At 39.7% G+C, this 20009-nt stretch overlaps 4 protein-coding genes and 1 pseudogene across 5 annotated transcripts; 3 read left to right on the top strand and 2 right to left on the bottom strand.

Moving 5' to 3' along the window:
- Nucleotides 1-1655: 1655 nt before the first annotated feature.
- Nucleotides 1656-7119, top strand: LOC105164739 (elongation factor Ts (DUF810)). The gene is made up of 5 exons (XM_011083481.3): nucleotides 1656-2326; nucleotides 3261-4130; nucleotides 4474-4929; nucleotides 5397-5586; nucleotides 5666-7119. The coding sequence occupies exons 1-5, from the start codon at nucleotides 1766-1768 to the stop codon at nucleotides 6592-6594; spliced, it is 3006 nt and encodes a 1001-aa protein (XP_011081783.1). The 5' UTR covers nucleotides 1656-1765; the 3' UTR covers nucleotides 6595-7119.
- A 135-nt stretch (nucleotides 7120-7254) lies between these two features.
- Nucleotides 7255-9444, top strand: LOC105164738 (uncharacterized; annotated as a pseudogene). Its single transcript, XR_016066234.1, has 2 exons — nucleotides 7255-8257; nucleotides 9065-9444. The product of XR_016066234.1 is annotated as an uncharacterized LOC105164738 (transcript).
- A 1281-nt stretch (nucleotides 9445-10725) lies between these two features.
- LOC105165055 (uncharacterized) lies at nucleotides 10726-12663 on the top strand. The gene is made up of 2 exons (XM_011083931.3): nucleotides 10726-11615; nucleotides 11728-12663. The coding sequence occupies exons 1-2, from the start codon at nucleotides 10991-10993 to the stop codon at nucleotides 12495-12497; spliced, it is 1395 nt and encodes a 464-aa protein (XP_011082233.2). The 5' UTR covers nucleotides 10726-10990; the 3' UTR covers nucleotides 12498-12663.
- A 93-nt stretch (nucleotides 12664-12756) lies between these two features.
- On the bottom strand, nucleotides 12757-15834 carry LOC105164737 (Regulator of chromosome condensation (RCC1) family protein). The gene is made up of 5 exons (XM_011083478.3): nucleotides 15611-15834; nucleotides 15301-15477; nucleotides 14611-14646; nucleotides 14342-14466; nucleotides 12757-14263 (listed from the first exon to the last, which is right to left on the bottom strand). Exons 1-5 carry the CDS (start codon nucleotides 15708-15710, stop codon nucleotides 12959-12961), a joined length of 1743 nt encoding a protein of 580 aa, XP_011081780.1. The 5' UTR covers nucleotides 15711-15834; the 3' UTR covers nucleotides 12757-12958.
- Nucleotides 15835-16440: 606 nt separating this feature from the next.
- Nucleotides 16441-17431, bottom strand: LOC105164736 (SWIM zinc finger family protein / mitogen-activated protein kinase kinase kinase (MAPKKK)-like protein). The gene has a single exon (XM_011083477.3). It carries the CDS (start codon nucleotides 17298-17300, stop codon nucleotides 16560-16562), a length of 741 nt encoding a protein of 246 aa, XP_011081779.2. The 5' UTR covers nucleotides 17301-17431; the 3' UTR covers nucleotides 16441-16559.
- Nucleotides 17432-20009: the final 2578 nt, after the last annotated feature.

The raw sequence follows: 20009 nt of genomic DNA on the forward strand, positions 1-20009 counted from the left end.
CTTATTCTCCCAACTCATATGTACAAATAACAACTGTCTTCTGCTATCCTTCAACCTCTCTAAATCTATTCTTTTCACTGCATCACATACTCTTAAGCTTCCTATTCACACCATCTTCTTTATTTAAATATCGGAGGACTATACTTCAAATTTATCTAATATTGTTCCCACATACTTTTAGTGAGCGCGACTACGCTCCAAGCTTATAACTCGAAATCAAAATAAAATCTAAAGGACTTAACGAACTCTTAGCTTGGACCTCAGATAAGCCAAAAATTTAGAATTGGTCGGAACAAAATTAGAATTATCAGGATTTTAAAACTGCAATACTAAATTTAGAAAAATTCCGGCATGCAGAACTAAAAACACTACCCTTATAAATTACCCAAAAATTGGCTTTAATATCGGGCCAGTCCAAAATGTATCAGACACGCTAAAAAAATAAAATAAATAACTATTAGACACTATAAAAAATATCATTCTTTATAATGGAAAGTAAACATGGCCTAAGGCCAGTAAATATAATTATTGGTAAGTTATACATGAATGATGACTACTTGCAAAACCTTGCCGACATCCCTAAAGCAAAAGCTGGTAAGACAAAGAAAAATGGACATGCGTTGGTTTCGTTACATCCTTTTCATCACAGAATTTTACTTTATACTTTGTCTAAGCTACTGTTTCGATGTTGGGTGAATTTGAGAGTACATTAGAGATGGAAAACTAATTGGGGTTAAATTTAATTAATATGTGTTATATATTTGTTTAAATTAAAATTAGATGATTTCTTATTTAGTTTAATAGTCATTCCAATCTCACTACCATATTTAAAATAAATACACTATAAATTAAATAATTTTTTATCAAATCAAGTCACACTCATAATAAACACGTAAAAAAAGACGACAAACTCTATATTTTCATGAATGGATGTATTGAGATTATGAAATTAAAGTCAAAAGTTAGTAATGGGCGTTTTATTCTTTTATTCACACTCACAGCTAAGGGCAGTAATTATAAAATACAAAGAAATGCATTATAAGATAGCTATATTATGTAATTGTATTATTGGTGTATGCAATGCAAGAAAAGAAGAAGATGCCCAGATTTTCTGTAATTTTTTAAATTTAATTTAATTCTGTCTCTAACCCACACACACACATAGAAAAAATAAAAGGAAAGCATATGTGATGTGATATGGCCACACTGGAAATCCAACCCCTTTCCTCTGCATTCCAGCTATTATTTTGACAATTACATTCTGCAATTTTTCTTTTTTTATAATACATCAATTCAACTAATATTGTATGTGGTGTTGTGTGATTAACTTGGAAAGGGATAGCTCACCACACTATGTTATTACCTCTTATTTTTAGTCATGCTCAAATCATGATATAATGCTGAGACTTTAATTGGTCTGATGAGAAATTATAATTTAAATTGAGTTTGAATATAATTTAAAAAAAATGATTATGTAATTAATTGAATTCGATCAAATTTCATTTGCATCAAAATCTGGAATGTTTTCAATAAATTATACATTTCTAATTTCTGACACTGTTTGTTTGTTGTGTTTTTGGTTTTTGTTTATTTATTTTCTAACAACGTAATAGTAATTTGTATTGTTTCTTGAAAAAAGAGAAATAAATCTATCATAGAACTCTGTCTCCTCTCTCTCTCTCTCCCCTTCTTTTACTTTTTTCTGACTCATCTTCTCTTCACTCTCTCCTCTCTCTCTCTCTCTCTCTCTACACACGGAGTGTCAATGGCGTCTCTCTTCCGAGACCGGACCCTCGGCCACTCCAAGAGAGACTCATTCTCTTCCTCATCCTCCACCACCACCACTGCCGCCACCACTGCCTCTCCTTCCTCCGCCACCTCCCGCTTCACCCCTACCATCACCCCCACCGCTTTATCCCCAGTCCCCTCCCCCTTCGGCGACCTCACCCCCACTCTCTCCGACACCGATCTCCGCTCCTCTGCCTACGAGATCTTCCTATCCGCCAACCGTTCTTCCTCCTCCAGACCCCTCACCTACATTTCCAACACCAATCATAACAGTTCACCTACCAACACTAGTACTAATGGCAATTCTACTGCTACTCTCCAGAAGTCATTGACCTCGGCAGCGGCGTCCAAGATGAAGAAGGCGTTGGGGCTGAGATCCAGTAGTTCTAGACGGAGTTCCGATTCGAATAATCCGGTTGCCGGTGGGAAAACGAAGAGGCCGGTGACCATAGGGGAGCTTATGAGAGTGCAGATGAGGGTCTCGGAGGCCTCAGATTCGAGGATTCGTAGGGGTTTATTGAGGATTTCTGCTGGCCAGGTTACAGAAACTGCTTTAACGAGGGGGAAAAAAGACTTAATTTGTTATGCATTTGGTTGAGTGGATTTATTTCTAGTGGCTGGGTTGTGTTTGAGTTTCTACATTTTTCTGTTTTAACCGACTCTGGGATTTTGATTTGGGTTCTAGGCATTGGAGTTGATGGGGATGAGCTGAGAATATATTTTCTTCGGAGTGAAATTGGGGATTTGAGTTTGTTTAATGTACAGGAAAGTACAACTGTCTGATCTGAAGCTTGAGGTGCTAGTCTAATGAAAGAGGGGATCTTGGTGATGTCTGATTTTGTGTTGCTAAATTCTGTTTTTCAATTTCTTTTTCATTATTATTACTTTCATATGTATTTCATAGTTTGCCATTTTTATCCCTTTTGTTTCCTGGTTTCTTTATTAGTCTTTGTTTAACGTCTCTGGTAGGAAGGAACACCGAATTATATTTTCTGGCGAGCTTACCGTTTTGTTCTTGAAGGACCAATTTTCTTTATTAGAAAATTAAGGTTAACTTTGCTGAATTCAGGATGAGTTTAAGTAGATAAGTTAAAAAGCCAACACTTTGATTTGGGGAACATGTGCGAATGTGTGTTTTTGGGGTTTTCTCGAGTTTGAATTACATGGTGAATGATCCCTTTGGGTTGTGTTTGATTATGCAGCAGGATATTCCTGTGTTTTTGACTTTTTCGCTAGTTAGAAAACTTCTTGCTCTTAACAACAGTAAAGAAAATATTAGAAGATACTTCTGATTGCTTTCTGACGGTGACGTATTTTTTTAATATTCATTCCGGTGAACTGCAGACTTTCCAGTTCTGGGGGCTATTGTTGCTGCGTCGGTATAGATAAAGTGATAGAATGATACTGTTATGCTACTTAGATTATAGATTTATGATATTTTGTGTTTGATCTAATACTTTGACTTGGTGTAGGTTGGCAGAAGAACGGAGTCAATGATTCTTCCGCTAGAGCTATTGCAACAATTCAAAGCTTCAGATTTTACTGATCAAGAAGAATATGAAGCATGGCAGAAGAGAAACCTTAGAATGCTTGAGGCTGGTCTCCTTCTGCACCCTCACATGCCACTGGAAAAGGCTAATACTGCTGCTCAACGATTGCGCCAAATTATTCATGCAGCCTTGGACCGACCAATAGAGACTGGGAGGAATAACGAGTCAATGCAAGTCCTTCGTACTACAGTGATGGCACTTGCAAGCAGGACATCTGATGGAGCTGTGCTTGAATCCTGCCATTGGGCAGATGGTTTTCCGTTGAATCTCCGTCTCTATGAAATGCTTCTGGAAGCATGCTTCGATATTAATGACGAGACATCCATTGTAGAGGAAGTTGATGAGCTTATGGAACTCATAAAGAAAACATGGGGAATCCTTGGACTGAATCAAATGTTACATAATCTATGCTTTACATGGGTTCTGTTCAACCGTTATGTTGCTACGGGGCAAGTTGAGATTGATCTATTATATGCTGCTGACAGTCAACTCTCTGAAGTAGCCAAAGATGTGAAAATGACAAAAGATCCAGCTTATTCCAAGATTTTGAGTTCTACATTGACTGCCATGTTGGGTTGGGCTGAGAAAAGACTCCTGGCTTATCATGAAACATTCGACAGTGGAAATATTGATTCCATGCAAAGCATTGTGTCTGTCGGGGTATTGGCTGCTAAGATCTTAGTCGAAGATATATCAAATGAGTACCGCCGGAGAAGAAAAACTGAAGTTGATGTGGCTCTTAGCAGGATCGACACTTATATTAGGTCATCGCTCCGCACTGCATTTGCTCAGGCAAGTTGAAGATGTGATTAGTAATGAGGTGTAGTTGACATCGAAATAACTAGGACTTCCAATTTTTCTAGTTGAAGAGGTGACTTGCATAGAGTTAATCTATAAAGTAATCATCAGACAAAGTCATCCGACATTTTATCCATGAAATTCTTTTATGTTATAGATCTACCCGTTTCCTTGGCCTAACTGAAATATAAAACCATTTTGGGTACACATGAGGGGAGTTCTCTCGGGTACTTCTTCTCCAACCTATCTATCCATGGAATATGCAGCATGCAAAATTAAAATTTTCATGACACTTAGGAAATGGATTAGTAACATCTTTTTGTACCCTGACTTGCAGAGAATGGAAAAGGCTGATTCAAGCAGAAGAGCATCAAGAAACCAGCCAAATCCCCTTCCCGTCCTTGCCATCCTTGCCAAGGATGTTGGTGAGCTTGCAATCAAGGAGAAGGACATGTTTAGTCCTATCTTGAAGAGATGGCACCCCTTTGCCGCAGGTGTTGCTGTTGCCACTCTACATGCATGCTACGGGAATGAGCTGAAGCAATTTATTTCAGGCATTACAGAGTTGACACCAGATGCTGTGCAAATATTAAGAGCCGCAGATAAGTTGGAAAAAGACCTTGTCCAAATTGCTGTTGAAGATTCAGTGGATAGTGATGATGGTGGGAAGGCCATAATTCGCGAGATGCCTCCTTATGAAGCTGAAGGTGCGATAGCCAACTTGGTAAAAGTATGGATAAAGACAAGACTAGACAGGCTAAAGGAATGGGTTGACAGAAATCTTCAACAAGAGGTACTCTCTATAATTCTTTACTTTCACAACCCAGTAGCCATGTAACTCAAATTTCATATCAAGTGCTTCATGCACACTAAATTAGATGCATGTACTCGTATAAAGATGCATGTGCATTGTGCTTGACCAATTATGTATGTGTAACATATTTAAGTTGTAGCACTTCAATGTTTCTACTCTTAGAAGCTTTATGCAGCATATTTCAGGGGTATGCTGTGCCGTGCTGTAAACATTGTAAATAATCAAGTTTTCAGTTCTTGGTATTCTCCCAAACCAATTTGCATATAGTATATATAGGAATTAATTCTCCTAGGTCTTATCGGGACACGAATTCTTATTAATGATTTTCACTGGTATGGCATTCATATCTTGGTGTTGATTCCAATGAAATATCTTTTACTCCACAAATATCTGTATTTGGATTTCAGTTTTTAGTTTCACATTCTCATCTTTTTTACAATTTATAGGTCTGGAATCCAAGAGCTAATCAAGAGGGATGTGCTCCTTCAGCTGTAGAGGTTTTGCGAATAGTTGATGAGACCTTGGAGGCATTCTTTCTGCTGCCAATACCAATGCATCCCGCGTTGCTTCCGGACTTGGTCGTCGGCCTTGATAAATGTCTCCAATATTATATAACTAAAGCAAAATCTGGCTGTGGTAGTATTGCTTATCTAATAGCTCGTGGCTAAAATTTTCAGTATTTGTAGCAATCAGTTAATGGGTTCTCCTTATGCAGGATCAAGAAACATGTATATTCCCACAATGCCAGCATTAACAAGATGCACCACTGGGACAAAATTTCAGTGGAAGAAGAAAGAGAAGTTGATAACTTCTCAGAGAAGGAACCCTCAGGTTGCAACCGTCAATGGAGATAGCTCTTTTGGGTTGCCACAGCTATGTGTACGTATAAACTCATTGCATAAAATACGGATGGAGTTAGAAGTTCTTGAGAAAAGAATAATTACCCTGCTGCGGAACTCGGAATCTGCCCATGTAGAAGACTTTTCAAATGTTTTGGGGAAAAAGTTCGAACTCACACCAGCTTCCTGCATTGAAGCAGTTCAACAATTGTCCGAAGGGGCTGCGTATAAAATTGTCTTCCATGATCTAAGCCATGTTTTATGGGATTCGCTGTATGTTGGCGATCCTTCATCTTCTAGAATTGAGCCTTTCCTCCAGGAGCTTGAGCATAATCTGACTGTTGTAGCAGATACTGTTCATGAAAGAGTCCGTACTCGTATTATTGCAGACATGATGAGGGCTTCATTTGATGGCTTTTTGTTGGTTTTGCTTGCTGGTGGGCCAACACGTGCCTTTTCTCCACAGGACTCACAGATAATAGAGGATGATTTCAGGTCCCTGAAGGATCTTTTCTGGGCAAATGGAGATGGATTGCCAGATGATGTAATCGATAAATTTTCAACCACGGCAAGAAATGTGCTTCCACTTTTCCGAGCAGATACAGATAGCCTCATCGAGCGGTTTAGACGCTTGACTTTGGAAGCATATGGCTCCTCTGCTAAATCTCGACTTCCCTTACCTCCAACATCTGGACAGTGGAACCCTACAGAACCCAACACGTTGTTGCGAGTTCTGTGTTACAGGAATGATGAAGCTGCTACAAAGTTTCTTAAGAAGACCTATAACTTACCTAAGAAACTGTGACAGACATCATCAAATTTGGTGCTGATTGGTGATGTATTCTCCCATAAGCGAGGAGAGTAACGGGGATGTTCCTGTTTCCCAGCTCATTTATATTCTACTGGCCTCGACCTAGCTAGCTTGCAGCATTTTGTTGTACAGTTGCTCTTGTGAAACATGGTGTTTTTCACACTCCTTGCTGCTTCTCCAGTCAGAGGAATTCAAGGCTCAAGACTTGCAGGCTTGAGAGGGAGTTCCAGAGGGAATCGCATTAGTGTTTGTGTTATTCGTCTATATATCGATTGAATATATTTAGTGTTAGTTTTGTTAGATTGATTGAGATATTGAATTCATAGGAGGCCCAACCATATATTCATTTGTTCTTTTGTTGCTTTTCTTTTCTCCTCTTTTTACGAGAGTTTGGTTTGTCCCTTTGATGTAGAGAGGTTCACTTATCAAGTCCATTACTTTCGTGTGCTCTAAAATTTGTCATTTATTAGTGTATTTGTAATGTTACTACTACATTGAAACAAGCAAAATTCATGTCCATGGAGGCCGAGTTCATCTACGCGTTATACTGTTTCTCCCTTTACCTCATGGCCAGTTCAAGAATCAAGAGAGTCCAAAGATCAAACGCGGAACTCTAGCGAAAGTGCGTTTTTTCGTTGTGATTGCTGCGGTTACCGAAGTCGCGGTTGTTTCTGTATTTCTGAAAATGTAGATAAAAGGAGGAAAAAGGTTTCATTTTCATAAACCCTACTTCCCCTTTTTCCCCCGCTCCTCTCAGAACTCAAAATCCCAGACACAGAAAGAGAGTCTTGCAATCTCTTTTCTCGTCAAAATGTCGATGTCGAAGAGTTCCAAGATGCTTCAGTATATCAATTACCGAATGCGGGTGACAATCCAAGATGGCCGTCAGCTTATCGGCAAATTCATGGCCTTCGATCGACACATGAACCTTGTCCTCGGGGATTGCGAAGAGTTCCGCAAACTTCCGCCCACTAAGGGCTCCAAGGAAGAACGCGAAGACCGCCGCACGCTCGGCCTCGTCCTCCTCAGAGGCGAAGAAGTCATTTCACTCACCGTCGAGGGTCCACCTCCCCCTGACGATTCCCGCCTAAAGCCCACTTCCGCAAACGCTATTCCCGGCCCCGGAATTGGCCGCGCCGCAGGCCGAGGCGTCATTACTGGCCCACTAACCCAGGCCCAGCCGGGCCTTGCGGGGCCCGTTCGGGGAGTCGGTGGGCCTGCTCCAGGTATGATGCAGCCACAGATTTCTCGGCCGCCTCAGATTTCCGGTCCACCGGTTTCTTACCCTCCCCAGCCGCCGGTTGTAAGGCCCCCTGCTATGGCTCCGCCGCCGGGAGGGTTTCCTCCGAGGCCTGGAATGCCGATGCCTCCGCCGCCGCAGTTCAGGCCGGGGATGCCGCCTCCTGGCGGGTTTGCTCCTCCGCCTCAGTTTGCACAGAGGCCGCAGATGGTGCCACCGCCTCAGATGATGAGAGGTCCACCACCGCCTGGTGGACCGCCAAGGCCTGGTATGCCTGGTGCTCCACCACCTGGCCAGCAGCCACCGAGACCTGGCATGCCACCTCCGCCGGGTGGACAGGCTCAGATATTTGGTCCGCCCAGACCAGGGATGCCACCTCCACAGAATCAGCAGTAGTAGTGATAATGCTTTCATTAGGTTAGTTGTTATTAGTTGTTATTGCTATGAGAATCCTACGGCTTATTCTAATTTTCTAATTCGTGTTGCATTTTCTATGTTAGTTTTTCTTCTTGGTCCTCCTAGGATGCTATAAGAGATTAGCATTTCAAGATTTTTATATATAGTTTTGTTAATTTGATTTCTGGCTTCTTGTGTTTAGAGAAAGTTAATAGCCTAGAATGCACAATTTCTAATCACAAATCTGGCGTGAATTTTGTTTAGAAAGTATGCAATTTCAATTTTAAATGTTGTGAGGAAAATTTAGTTCAACAAACTGTTGGTGGGCTTTGAGAGACCATACAACACCCCTCCTTAGCTCTGGCTATGCACATCCCCTACTTGTTCTATTGATCATGTATCATGTACTTATCATGACCACTCTTCACCATACTCTGCATAGTGGGCCATCCACGCCAAGGCATCCCCAAGAAAAGAAATAACACATTTGAGAGATCATAGAGATGGATAAATGTGAAGTATAATAATGAGTGATCTTATAAGTTTCAGCTTAGCCAGAAGTTTGGTGAACATGTTCACTATTTTGTATGGCATTTCTAGTCAGAATCCTTTAGTTGGCATCATGCATGCATAATTGCATTTTATCATGCCTGTAAACTAAGTTTGTGCTGTTGAGATCAAGCTAGTAAGCTGTTGTTCCTGTTCTTTGATTACATTTAGGACTTTCTCTTTGCAGTAAGTTTACTGGATGATTTGAGCGATTAGGCTGGAAGTGGTCTTTCTTGTTAATCCATATCTAAGAATGTGATCTCATGTTGTTTGTGGCAGGGGTTTGTCCAGTTACTCGTCTGGCTGGAGTGAAGATTACCTGAAAATTTGCTTTGGCTGGACTTGGACGCTCCATGCTTTCTAGTCATGAGATGTTCCTGTGAAGATTAGGATTTCATTGTGAAGTTGTCTGGGCATAGTATGACCATGAAAATATATTTTGTCTTAGCAAAGTCTTCCTTATGAATTTGAACTGCACCGTGACTTGAAGATGCTGATTACGTACATTAAACACAACCGCGTATCCCATTCTCATCAACCTCAGTGTCTCTGTTCATTTTATGTGAATTGTTTTGCTAGAGATAATATTACCCTATGTTTTCTTCCATGTAGCTAATGCTTTGTCTTATTTTGATAATTAGAGTTGATGAATTTGACAAGTTGTATCCAAACTAGATCTGGTGATACTCTAGTCTAGACCCTCTGTTTGGGTGGGAAATTGGAATCTTGTCTCCTTATCAAATGCCATGTATTTTCAGCTCAAATTGACAAGTTTAACAAATGAAGAATCCCAATTTCAGATTATGAATGTGCAGCGCGGTGGGTTTCCATTAAACCCTGTGATATGGCGCTTGCAGTTTTTCACTGTAAATGAAAAGGATTGATTATGCCCTTTTGAATATTATTTGGTCAAAGGATAAATACATCTTTCGTCCCTGTACTATACCGACTGATGCACACTCCCATTCGGTAAATGAAGGCTTAAGCTGATTCTATCTCTCAAAGTTGCATTGTCGTCATTAACGGCAACGGCAATGGCAATGACAATGTTCCTCCTCAACTCCATGCCCATTTCATTTCACGACTTTGCTTCCGGTTAACGATTTCACAGCTGCAATTGCAATCAAAGACAGCTTCTTGACCCTTAAAAGTCGTTGACAATTATGCCTTCACTGGATGCCGCCCAACCCCATCTGCTATGGATGATTCAGTCCAAAGGAACTCACCCCTTCGCTTCCAAATCCAACCTCATTTAAATTCAGTCTAACATTCTCCCCATTTTTCTTTTTCAAAATTCACTAATTCATACCATTACTTTTAAACTTTTTATTCCTAATAATAAAAAAATGATTGATGATGTTACATATCCTTCAAATTTTTATATGTACAATTCATACTATGATTTTTTTTTTAAAAAATTTCTATGAAATATTTAATTAAATTAATTGATGTCAACATTAGATATTGCCAAAAGACGATATATTTTGTTAAGATATATTGAAGGTAGGTATACAGAACACATCATTGTTCAAGCTTCCGGCTAAAAGTTCCGCTCCTTTCCACTTTAGTTCCCTTGTTATAATTGGTTTCACCTCATTGGAAAGTGGAACAAGAGTCGTGTTTATTCATAAATTTAACACAGATTGGGGTTGATCGAGTTTGAACTAATTATATGACAAGTGCAATACTCTTAATTTTGTGATTGATGTAAGATCAAGGAAAAATGATTAATTCCATGACAAGTATATTATATTTGTTATGAGATTGATTTGTTTCGCCCAAAATTGTTTTGAGTAAAGAATCTTTGTGTTCTTTTATTTGATGAGTGAAGTCGTTTTATTACTTAATCACAACGTTACATAAACAAAGATACATTAATTCATAAAATGGTAAAAGAACAAAAAACAGAAACAGGCAATTTAGTTTAATATTTCTTACGTACAAATCAAACTTGATGAGGAGGTCTGACCTTGGGATTTCTGAAACCCAACGCCACAAAAACCCCTCAAAAACAACACTTCAAGTCTTCAAACACAAACAAGAACCCTCCCAATACCAATTCCCAACCGGCTAACACCTAGATTTAAGGCCACATTACACCTTTACAACCTCTATAAATGGAGACACCATGCATGCACTTCCACAACACCATCCACAAAACTAATTCATACACATCTGCTACCATCAACATCCCAATCACAACCCATGGCTCGCCTGCTTTTGTCAGCCCTCGTCCTTCTTACGGTGGCCTTGTCTGAGGGGGCACCCAATAAACCTAAGAAGGTCAAGTGCAACGACAAGAATTTCCCTGCCTGTTTCCATAAGGATCTTTATTGCCCCGATGCTTGCCCGCAGCACTGTACAGCCAACTGCACGACGTGCCAGCCAGTCTGCGTCCCACCACCACATCCTCCTAAACCGCGTAAGGTCAAGTGTAAAGATAAGAACTACAAGAAAACATGCAATAAGCAACTCTATTGCCCTGCTGCCTGCCCACAAACATGTATAGCCGATTGTCCTACGTGCCAGGCGGTTTGTCCATCACCGAGTTACAGCCCTCCTCCCCCAGTAGTTACTCCTAGCCCACCAGCCACTGCTCCTACCCCACCTCCACCAACAAATTCCACCCCATCATGGCCTCCTAGCCCGAGTTACACCCCGCCACCAGCTACTCCTAGCCCTCCTCCTGATAGTTCTGAGGCTGCTGGAGGGAAAAGAGTCCGTTGCAAAAACAGGTCATACCCCAGCTGCTACTACAGGGAGCATCGTTGTCCAGCTGCTTGTCCTGATCGTTGTGAGGTTGATTGTGTCACCTGCAGTCCTGTGTGCGGTAAGTTCTCCTTAGCTTTCTTCCTCAAACATAATTCATAAATAAACGCATTAAGATGCAGATGTACAGTTTAATTTCTCAAACATATAACATTCTTAGCTACTCTGAACAGACTGCAATAAGCCTGGAGCAGTATGTCAAGACCCCAGATTCATTGGCGCTGATGGGATCACTTTCTACTTCCACGGCAAAAAGGACAGAGACTTCTGCATAGTTTCTGACACCAACCTGCATATCAATGCTCACTTCATTGGGAGGAGAAATGAAAACATGGGAAGGGACTTTACTTGGGTTCAATCTCTTGGAATCCTGTTCGGCAACCATCAAATCTTTGTTGGTGCCAAGAAGACAGCTACCTGGGACAATGCTGTCGATCGGCTAGAGCTCTCGTTTGATGGACTTCCCATCTACCTTGTTGAGGGAGAAGGAAGAAAGTGGCAACCGACCTCAGAGCCTGGCATAACCATCACAAGGTCCCGTGACACTAATGCAGTGGTGATTGAAGTGGAAGGCAACTTCCAGATCAAAGCAGCAATTGTGCCCATCACAGCAGAAGACTCAAGAATTCACAAGTATGGCATCACAGACGAAGATTGCTTTGCTCACCTTGATTTGGGGTTCAAGTTTTATTCATTGAGTGGTGAAGTGAATGGAGTTTTGGGTCAAACATATGCAAGCAACTACGTCAGTAGGGTGAAGATGGGAGTGGACATGCCGGTTTTGGGCGGACGGAGAGAATTTGCTTCTTCAGGTCTCTTCTCCACAGACTGTGCCGTTGCCAGGTTCAAGGGAACACAATTGAGTTCTGCAAACAATTTCCAGTATTCAAACTTGCACTGTGCAAGTGGTCTTGATGGCCGTGGAGTGGTGTGCAAGAGATAAATCTGTTTTCGCTCAAATGTCTGCAGCATTTGTGCGAGATTATTGCATTGTTCTTGTTTCATAAACATTAATGTAATAAGGGTAAGGTGTTCTAAAGTTGAAACTTCTGCCCAGATAAAGTATTTATTTTATTAATTCTATCACAAAATAAGCTTCTTAGGGATTATGTCTATTTAGTTACGAGTTCATCATTCAGTTAACTCCACCATTGGTTCGAACTAATTTCCACAGCACTGATCTTTCTCCACTTCAGATACCATACATGAAATATTTCTACTTTTCCAACTTGAAAAAATCAAGCCAATAGTATGGCTACATCATTAATTGAATTTTAGAAAAGCAAGATCCTATCTTTCAAACTTCACAAGAAGTTTCTATTCAACTGCTAATAGAGATGCATAAACAAATTTCTTAGTATTTTCTAATTGTTATATGGGCAGAGTCACAAGTGCAGATAATATTTATTCGGCAGTCCTTGAAGAAGTTGATTTTAGGCACTCTTGTACTATCTCTTGTATCTTTCTCTTCATCAGCTTGTCTTTTACACCAGCAAGCATGTCCCGATAGAACATTTCTAGACGAGCGAGTTTTCTTTGATCTGATGAGTCCAGCATATTCTCCCACTCTTTTGCTATATCAAACGTACCAGAGTTCTGGAGAGAGCTTGGAATTTCATGCTCTATGAAAGGCTTCCCAAATATTGCGCCATGCAGTATGCTAACATATCTTTCCATTATGGAAAGTCTTGATTGAAGGAGCTTCATCTCTTCCATTGCTGCAGATAGTCTTTTCTCGATTTCTGCACTTTCTTCAGGATTCTTTTCTTTGCTATACCCATCTGGCCCCCTATTTTGTGACTCCTCTTCCCTGAAATCATCGCTGAGCAGTGGCCATAATACTACTGTTGGGGCATAGCAATCAACTGTCTGACCGTTTCCAAGGACTCCACTTCGTCCCCGGCCCCAAGACCATAGTTTATACCCAGCATCAGCAACAAGAACTGTATGGGCTGCACCACAGGCAACTTGGAGAGGTTCTCGGAATCTGTGGTCATGCAATCCATTACAAGGAATCAGTAAGGGAGAAAGAGCATCCCCAGCATCAGGCCCAATAAACCTAGAATCTGGACATAGACCAAGGCCCTTTTCCATCCCCCAAGACCATACTTCTCCAGCAGACGAAACGACACTTGTGTGAAATAAACCACAGTCAACAGATACAAGGAACGTGCTCTGTGGCAATCCTCTTACAAGTTCTGGGGACAATAAATTTTGGGTCGTTCCATGACCAAGCTGCCCATTATCTCCCAAGCCAAATGTCCAGCAGAAACTTTCTAAAGTGTCACTGGGTCCCTTTCTTTTTGCTAATAAAGCTGTATGGGAAGCACCACATGCTATCTCATAGACCTCCCAAGGGGAATCAGAGTTAAATGTTTCTATGACCTCCGGATGCGACCTGCCTGCATTGTCTCCCATACCTAACTGTCCATGGTTGTTACCGCCCCAAGAGTAGCATACTAGATCACCAACTTCATATGTTTCTCCTGCAGTAACTAACGCAACGACATGGTCATTTCCACATGCCACCTTAACAACGATGTGGCCATGGAAGTTCCAGACTGGAACTGGAGCTACACTGCTGACAAGTGAAAATTCTCCTTCCAATGGCTTGCTTTCAGAAGGATGAGGACAATTTCCCCACATCCACAAAGCGCCAAGATTGTCTATGGCCAGTGACATCATTGCTCCAGCTTTGACAGAGGAAATCTAAACAGAAAGTGAAGCTGCCTGAATGCTGCTTACAACAAGGCTAAGTAATCATTTGAAAAAAAAACTTAGCTATACCTTCAGAGGTTTCCCACTCTTCATTTCATTATCTTGTGTAGAAGGACCGGGTGATCCCAATCCCGAGAAGCCCTCTAACTGGTGCGGAATTAAATAATTTTCTCCAGTAACACCAATTTGGCCATCCGTATTAAAGTCAAGGAATACTTGCATCCTGAGAGAAAATTTGTGAAAAAAGAAAAAAGGAACCAATTGCAAGAGGACTTATTTAGGTTCCATTAACTCATGAAGCATGTTTTTGTTTACAAAAGAGTCGTAATAAAGGATACAGACATTGTAACCCCAGGCCCAGACTGATCCATCATCTGTCATCAAACAAGAAAGCGATTAATACAGCAGTCAAAGTTCGAACTCTCAATGAAGACATGTAATTTCTATTTTCTAACGTTTACGACATATTCTAGCTTAAAATCAGCATATCATATTTTCATACATGTTGAGTTATCACAAACTATCGCTGTACGCTACTTAGAGCTTTTCTGTCAAGTAGGGAACAAAAGCAGAGAAAAAAGAGAAACTGTTCTGCATCAAATAGTGCACTATACCATGTGGACGACAATCTGTATTTATCACCTCATAAGAGGAAACGGTACCTGACAGAGCAAACAAACCAAACGCATTTTCAACTGAAATTCAGAAATATAACATATTTTTCCACCATACAATCTTCGAAATCTTGATTCACGTGTATAGTATACTGAGTTACAAGAATTTATTACCTTCATCATAAACCAAATCCAACAGTAAGTCCACAGAATCAAACTTCATTTTGTTCATTCTTCCTATAATTGTCCAAAATCATTCCCAGGCATTCACAAGCGAAATGGACCGGACCCAAATAACACAGAATAAAAGTTTCCAGTATTTGATCTTTATCCAAATAACAGAATCCCTAATATAAAAACACTAAAGTAGACATCAAAGTAAAACCATAAAACAGGAAAATCATAAAGTTGAACCTGCGAGAGCAAGACTGTGGTAAGCCCCAGCAGCAATCCCAACGATCTTGAGCTTGTCTTCCCTTTCATCATCAGACCCAAAGAAGCTGACACGGACAGGGAAATGCTGGTCTTCCTCCGAACCAGTACCGAGGCGGCCGAATGTTCCTCTCCCCCAAGAATACACTTTTCCATCAGCTATACACGCATTTTCACAATCCCGTTTTAATACATAATATTGTATCAGGCAATCAGGAAAGCAACTCAAAGAAAATAAAACACAGAGATGAGAGAGAGAGAGAGAGAGAGAGAGAGAGAGAGAGAGAGAGACCAGTTAGAGCGAGAGTGTGAGCTTCCCCAGCTGCAATTGAAATGATTTTCCGGGAAAGATTGGAGGGGTATGCAGGATTTACGACGGTGGGTTCCTCCATTTCTTGAGCTACTGCAAGCGCTTTGGTAGTAGTGAATAGTGAGGGATGATGATGATGATTGCCAAGATATAATCTTTTATCATCTTCTCAATCATAATGATCACTTCACAATCAAACCATTATCTTTTACCAGCAACAATCAATTAAACAAGTTTTATTATTTCACAATTATGTTTATTACATTTGTATTTCACAAGTTTTATAATATATTACGATGTCTAATTTATAATTATTTTAAGTTATATACAATACACTCAATTTACTTCAAATTAGAATGCCACTATTTCTTTTAGTACAATTTTGTTGGACACAGACAGAATGTGATAATTGGGGTTTTGATAATTATAATTTTTAAAAAATATTAAAATGACTATTGTAATAATTTTTGAAGAGAAAAAAATAAAATTAAATAAAAAAATTGGGTATTTAAAAATTAAAATAATATTTCTTTTCGTAATAATAGTATAGATGATGATAATTTAACAAATAAATTTTCGGTTTGAGAAACAGAATGGCCCAACTACATCGGCCCAATATATATTGATTGATGCATTGATGATTGTGATTGGGGCTCATTAATTGTAAAGAAAGACCCACTTCCAGCTCCAAATGGGCCTAGTTGTCAAATACACACGCAGATCCTAATTGGGTATCAATATCTTTGAGATTATACTAAAATGAAATTAGCGACTTAATAAAAGTGAAATTACAACTAATTAATTCGTAAATCTTTCTAGAGGATTGAGAAGGATGAAATTCATTAAGCATGTATTTACAAATTAATGAATGTGCAGTACCCTGCCTAAGCTAATTGCACTAAATTAAATTAAATCTTAATTAATTGTCTAATTAAACTACTAATTGATCACTGCTGCATCTCCCCTCTGCCTGTGCCTCCACCTCCGTCATATCATCTTCACTGACATAAGCCGAGAGATTCAAATACTTTTCTTGATCATCACCGCCGTTCCGCCACCGCGCACGGCACAGCACGCAGGTGGCTGACCTTCTCCGGCAGTTCCTTTTCCAAGCCAAGAAACACTCTTCGTGTATCACATTCTTGCAAGTATTGCACGCCACCACCCTCTCATCTCTTCCCATATACTCCAAACAAACGGGGCAGGCGGTGCCACCGTCCGCCACCACATCCGGCCGCCGTGAACCACTTGTGCCCCTTGCCTGGAAGAAAAGCTGGTGAAACATCTCTCTGACGGCGGCGCCGGCAAGTGCTTCGCTGGAAGTGGGGAGGTTAAGCAGGCGGTGAAGCTGGCACGGCCGGAGCGTCCGCCGCCACAGGCAAGAATCATCGAGAGGAACACCAAGTACTCGAATGAACACAAAGAGTATGTGTTTGCAAGGAGTGGTACGGTCGGGGCAGGTGCAGGATGGGGTGGCGGAGATGTTGACGGTGTAGACGTTTCCAGTGGCGCCAAGGATGAAAAAGAGGGAGTCGGAGCGGTGGAGCAGGCGGAGGCGGTGGCGAATGGCGCGGATGACACGGTCGGAGAAGGGTTGAGTGGGGTTGAAGCGGTGGCGGGGGCGGGGGCGGTGGTGGTGGGGAGGGGAGGAGCTGGAGGCGACGGACTCCATGAGGAAAAAGTTAGTTATGGCAGTTGGGGATTAATTGGCGGGGGGAAGAGAGAAGGATAATGGTTTCGGTAATGGTAATGGTAATAGTACTGTTGTTGTGTTGTTGTTTTGGGAAAGTATTGTCGTATATTTGGAAAGAAATGTGGTGGAGATTCGTTGGAGAGGTTTGGGGGACACGTGAGGGATTGTCTGAGGGTGAAAGAAACACACCTCACAAATAATAATTGACGACGGTTGAGTTTAAGGCACGTCATGGGCTCTTCTTGCAACTTCAATCTTAATGGTTAACTTGAAGAAGAAGTGAAAAATAAATCAGCTTTCATTCTACTTAATTTAGTTACATGATAAAAATAAAATACTTTTAATATAATTATTGTATAATTTAAAAAATAATTAATTGTATAATAAATATATTTTATGATCTAAACCTAATTTATGTAAAACGTTTACGCGATCGAAGAAGTCATACAAAATGAGAGACAAGAAAGACTCCAGCACAGGCCTTTTACTTCTTGGGCTGCCCCGTCTGACTTTTAGGGCCTATATAAGGCCCATTTAGCCCCCTTCCCAAACACGATTCACGTAGGTATGTGAGGGGGCACGTGATGATGAGATGGTGGGGGTTTTAATGGTACGTACGGTGTGTCTCTCTGTCTCCCATCCATCTCAACCCTCCCTTCCCCTGCTGCACCCTTGTCCCGTCAAATCAATACATGCTACTCTCCTCTCTCTCAATAATTAGCTACCCTTTCATGTATGTTTCCATAGACATTTGATCACTTGTGGTGTTTGAATGGCAGACCTATTTTTTATATATATATAAAGATTTTTTTTAATTTAATCCCATTTATTATTACTTTCTTAAATTAAAAAATTTTGTTAATGGAATCATAAACTGCTCTAATTAAAAATGGTTGGGTAGTTAGCAGCATGAGATGGTCTAGGTCAAAGCACCCATATTCTCGCGAGGATCATGAGTTGATTCAAGTATATATCACATAAGGGTATACTAATTGTATAGCAGGCTTGCCGCTTCATGTAAAATACATACTAATTGATGTGAATCTACGTTAAAAAGAAAGAGGAAAGAATAGAGGTGAATTGTCAGTAAGGTGATGGAGGATTGGAGACACACCCTCTCAAATGAACATGCAAATATCCCTCATCCTCATGCATGGAATGGGAGCCCATTATATTCAAATACACACTATTTTTCTCCATCATTCAACCCACTTACAATGCACCAATTAGGACCACTCGTGCTCCAAGATTCCTTTTTTTTTTTTTTTTCTTTTTTCTAAAACAAATAATTCAATTGGAGTAACGTTGAAGATATATATATATATATAATAAGATCCGATAAGTATTCGACTAAATTTAGATAATGATTCTTGAGGAAGCATTCAATTTTCAATAGCTTAATTTGGGAGATGACTCTCACTCTCCCATGGGTTGCGGTGCTCACGTGCCTTGGATATGTACCAAACTAGCTACTAGAGTTAGTGGGGACTATCATATCTATTCATTTATTTTATATCATATGCAAAACTAGTTGTTTGTCTGTCGTAATACTAGTTCTTTTTATTAATTATACATTAATTAATAATTAAAATTTATAATAAAGTTGTATTCGATTTCTTAAACATAAAAAAGAACCAATAGAATGGTATTCATATTACGATGAAATAAAACACAATAATTACAAAAATATTCTTGATCAGAAGAAATTCAAGAATATGATATAATAGAGTGTTTGAAAATTTTTAATTCAAATCGGGCTTGATCAGGCATGAATTTATTATATACATGACAAATATAATACACTTATTATGTGATTGATGTACAATTATAAAAAAAAATAAAAATAATCAATTACATGATAAATATATCATGTATTAAAAAAAATAAATGCATGAGAGGTAGAGGTGGAGGTTGAGGCATGTGATCACTGATAAAACGCTGCCCTACACAATTAATGTTAAGTATTGTTTGATCCACCACTCCCCTTTCACCTCTCTCTGTCGCATTAATTAATTAGTTTTATTTAGGCTCATTTGCGACAATCATATATATAGCTTCATGCTATGCTATGCTGCCAAACACATTTTATAAAATAAAACTGGTTGCAGAGAGGAGAATACAGTACATGGGTTCAGGTTTTCTTATTTTTTTTTTTTTTATATTATTTGCAAAGCAACAAATTATGATAATTAAAGATTAAGACACCATTAATTAATTAAAAAGTACAGGGTAGGCCTATGGATCAGCGATGCCTGGGATCGCACATAGGGTACTACTACCTATAGCTACTATCATTTTCCCCAACTATAACTATATTCAATATATTAATTATACATTAATTAAATATTAATATATACACAGCTTCTCACAGCCATCCACCCTCACCCCACACCAAGAAAATCTTTACTTTTAGTTGCGACCAAAATTATAATTTTAATTTTGTAAGTATAGAAATATTTTATTTTTTTAATTTTAAAATGACTGAACAGGTGCACCTACTCCTAATACTAATAGGACTATAAAGCAATTTTTACTAGAGGGATTATCGTCGTCCCAATATATATATATTTGCATGTATTGTAGTGTAAAATCTAATTTTATATTATAGAATTATAAGAAAATGACTCGATACGTATGAAAAAAAATCAATGTTAAAATAAGTGTGAAGCTAATTAATAAAAAATATTC

Source organism: Sesamum indicum, linkage group LG6, assembly GCF_026168435.1.
Source record: "Sesamum indicum cultivar Baizhima isolate 11 linkage group LG6, ASM2616843v1, whole genome shotgun sequence".
Taxonomy (NCBI): Eukaryota; Viridiplantae; Streptophyta; class Magnoliopsida; order Lamiales; family Pedaliaceae; genus Sesamum; species Sesamum indicum.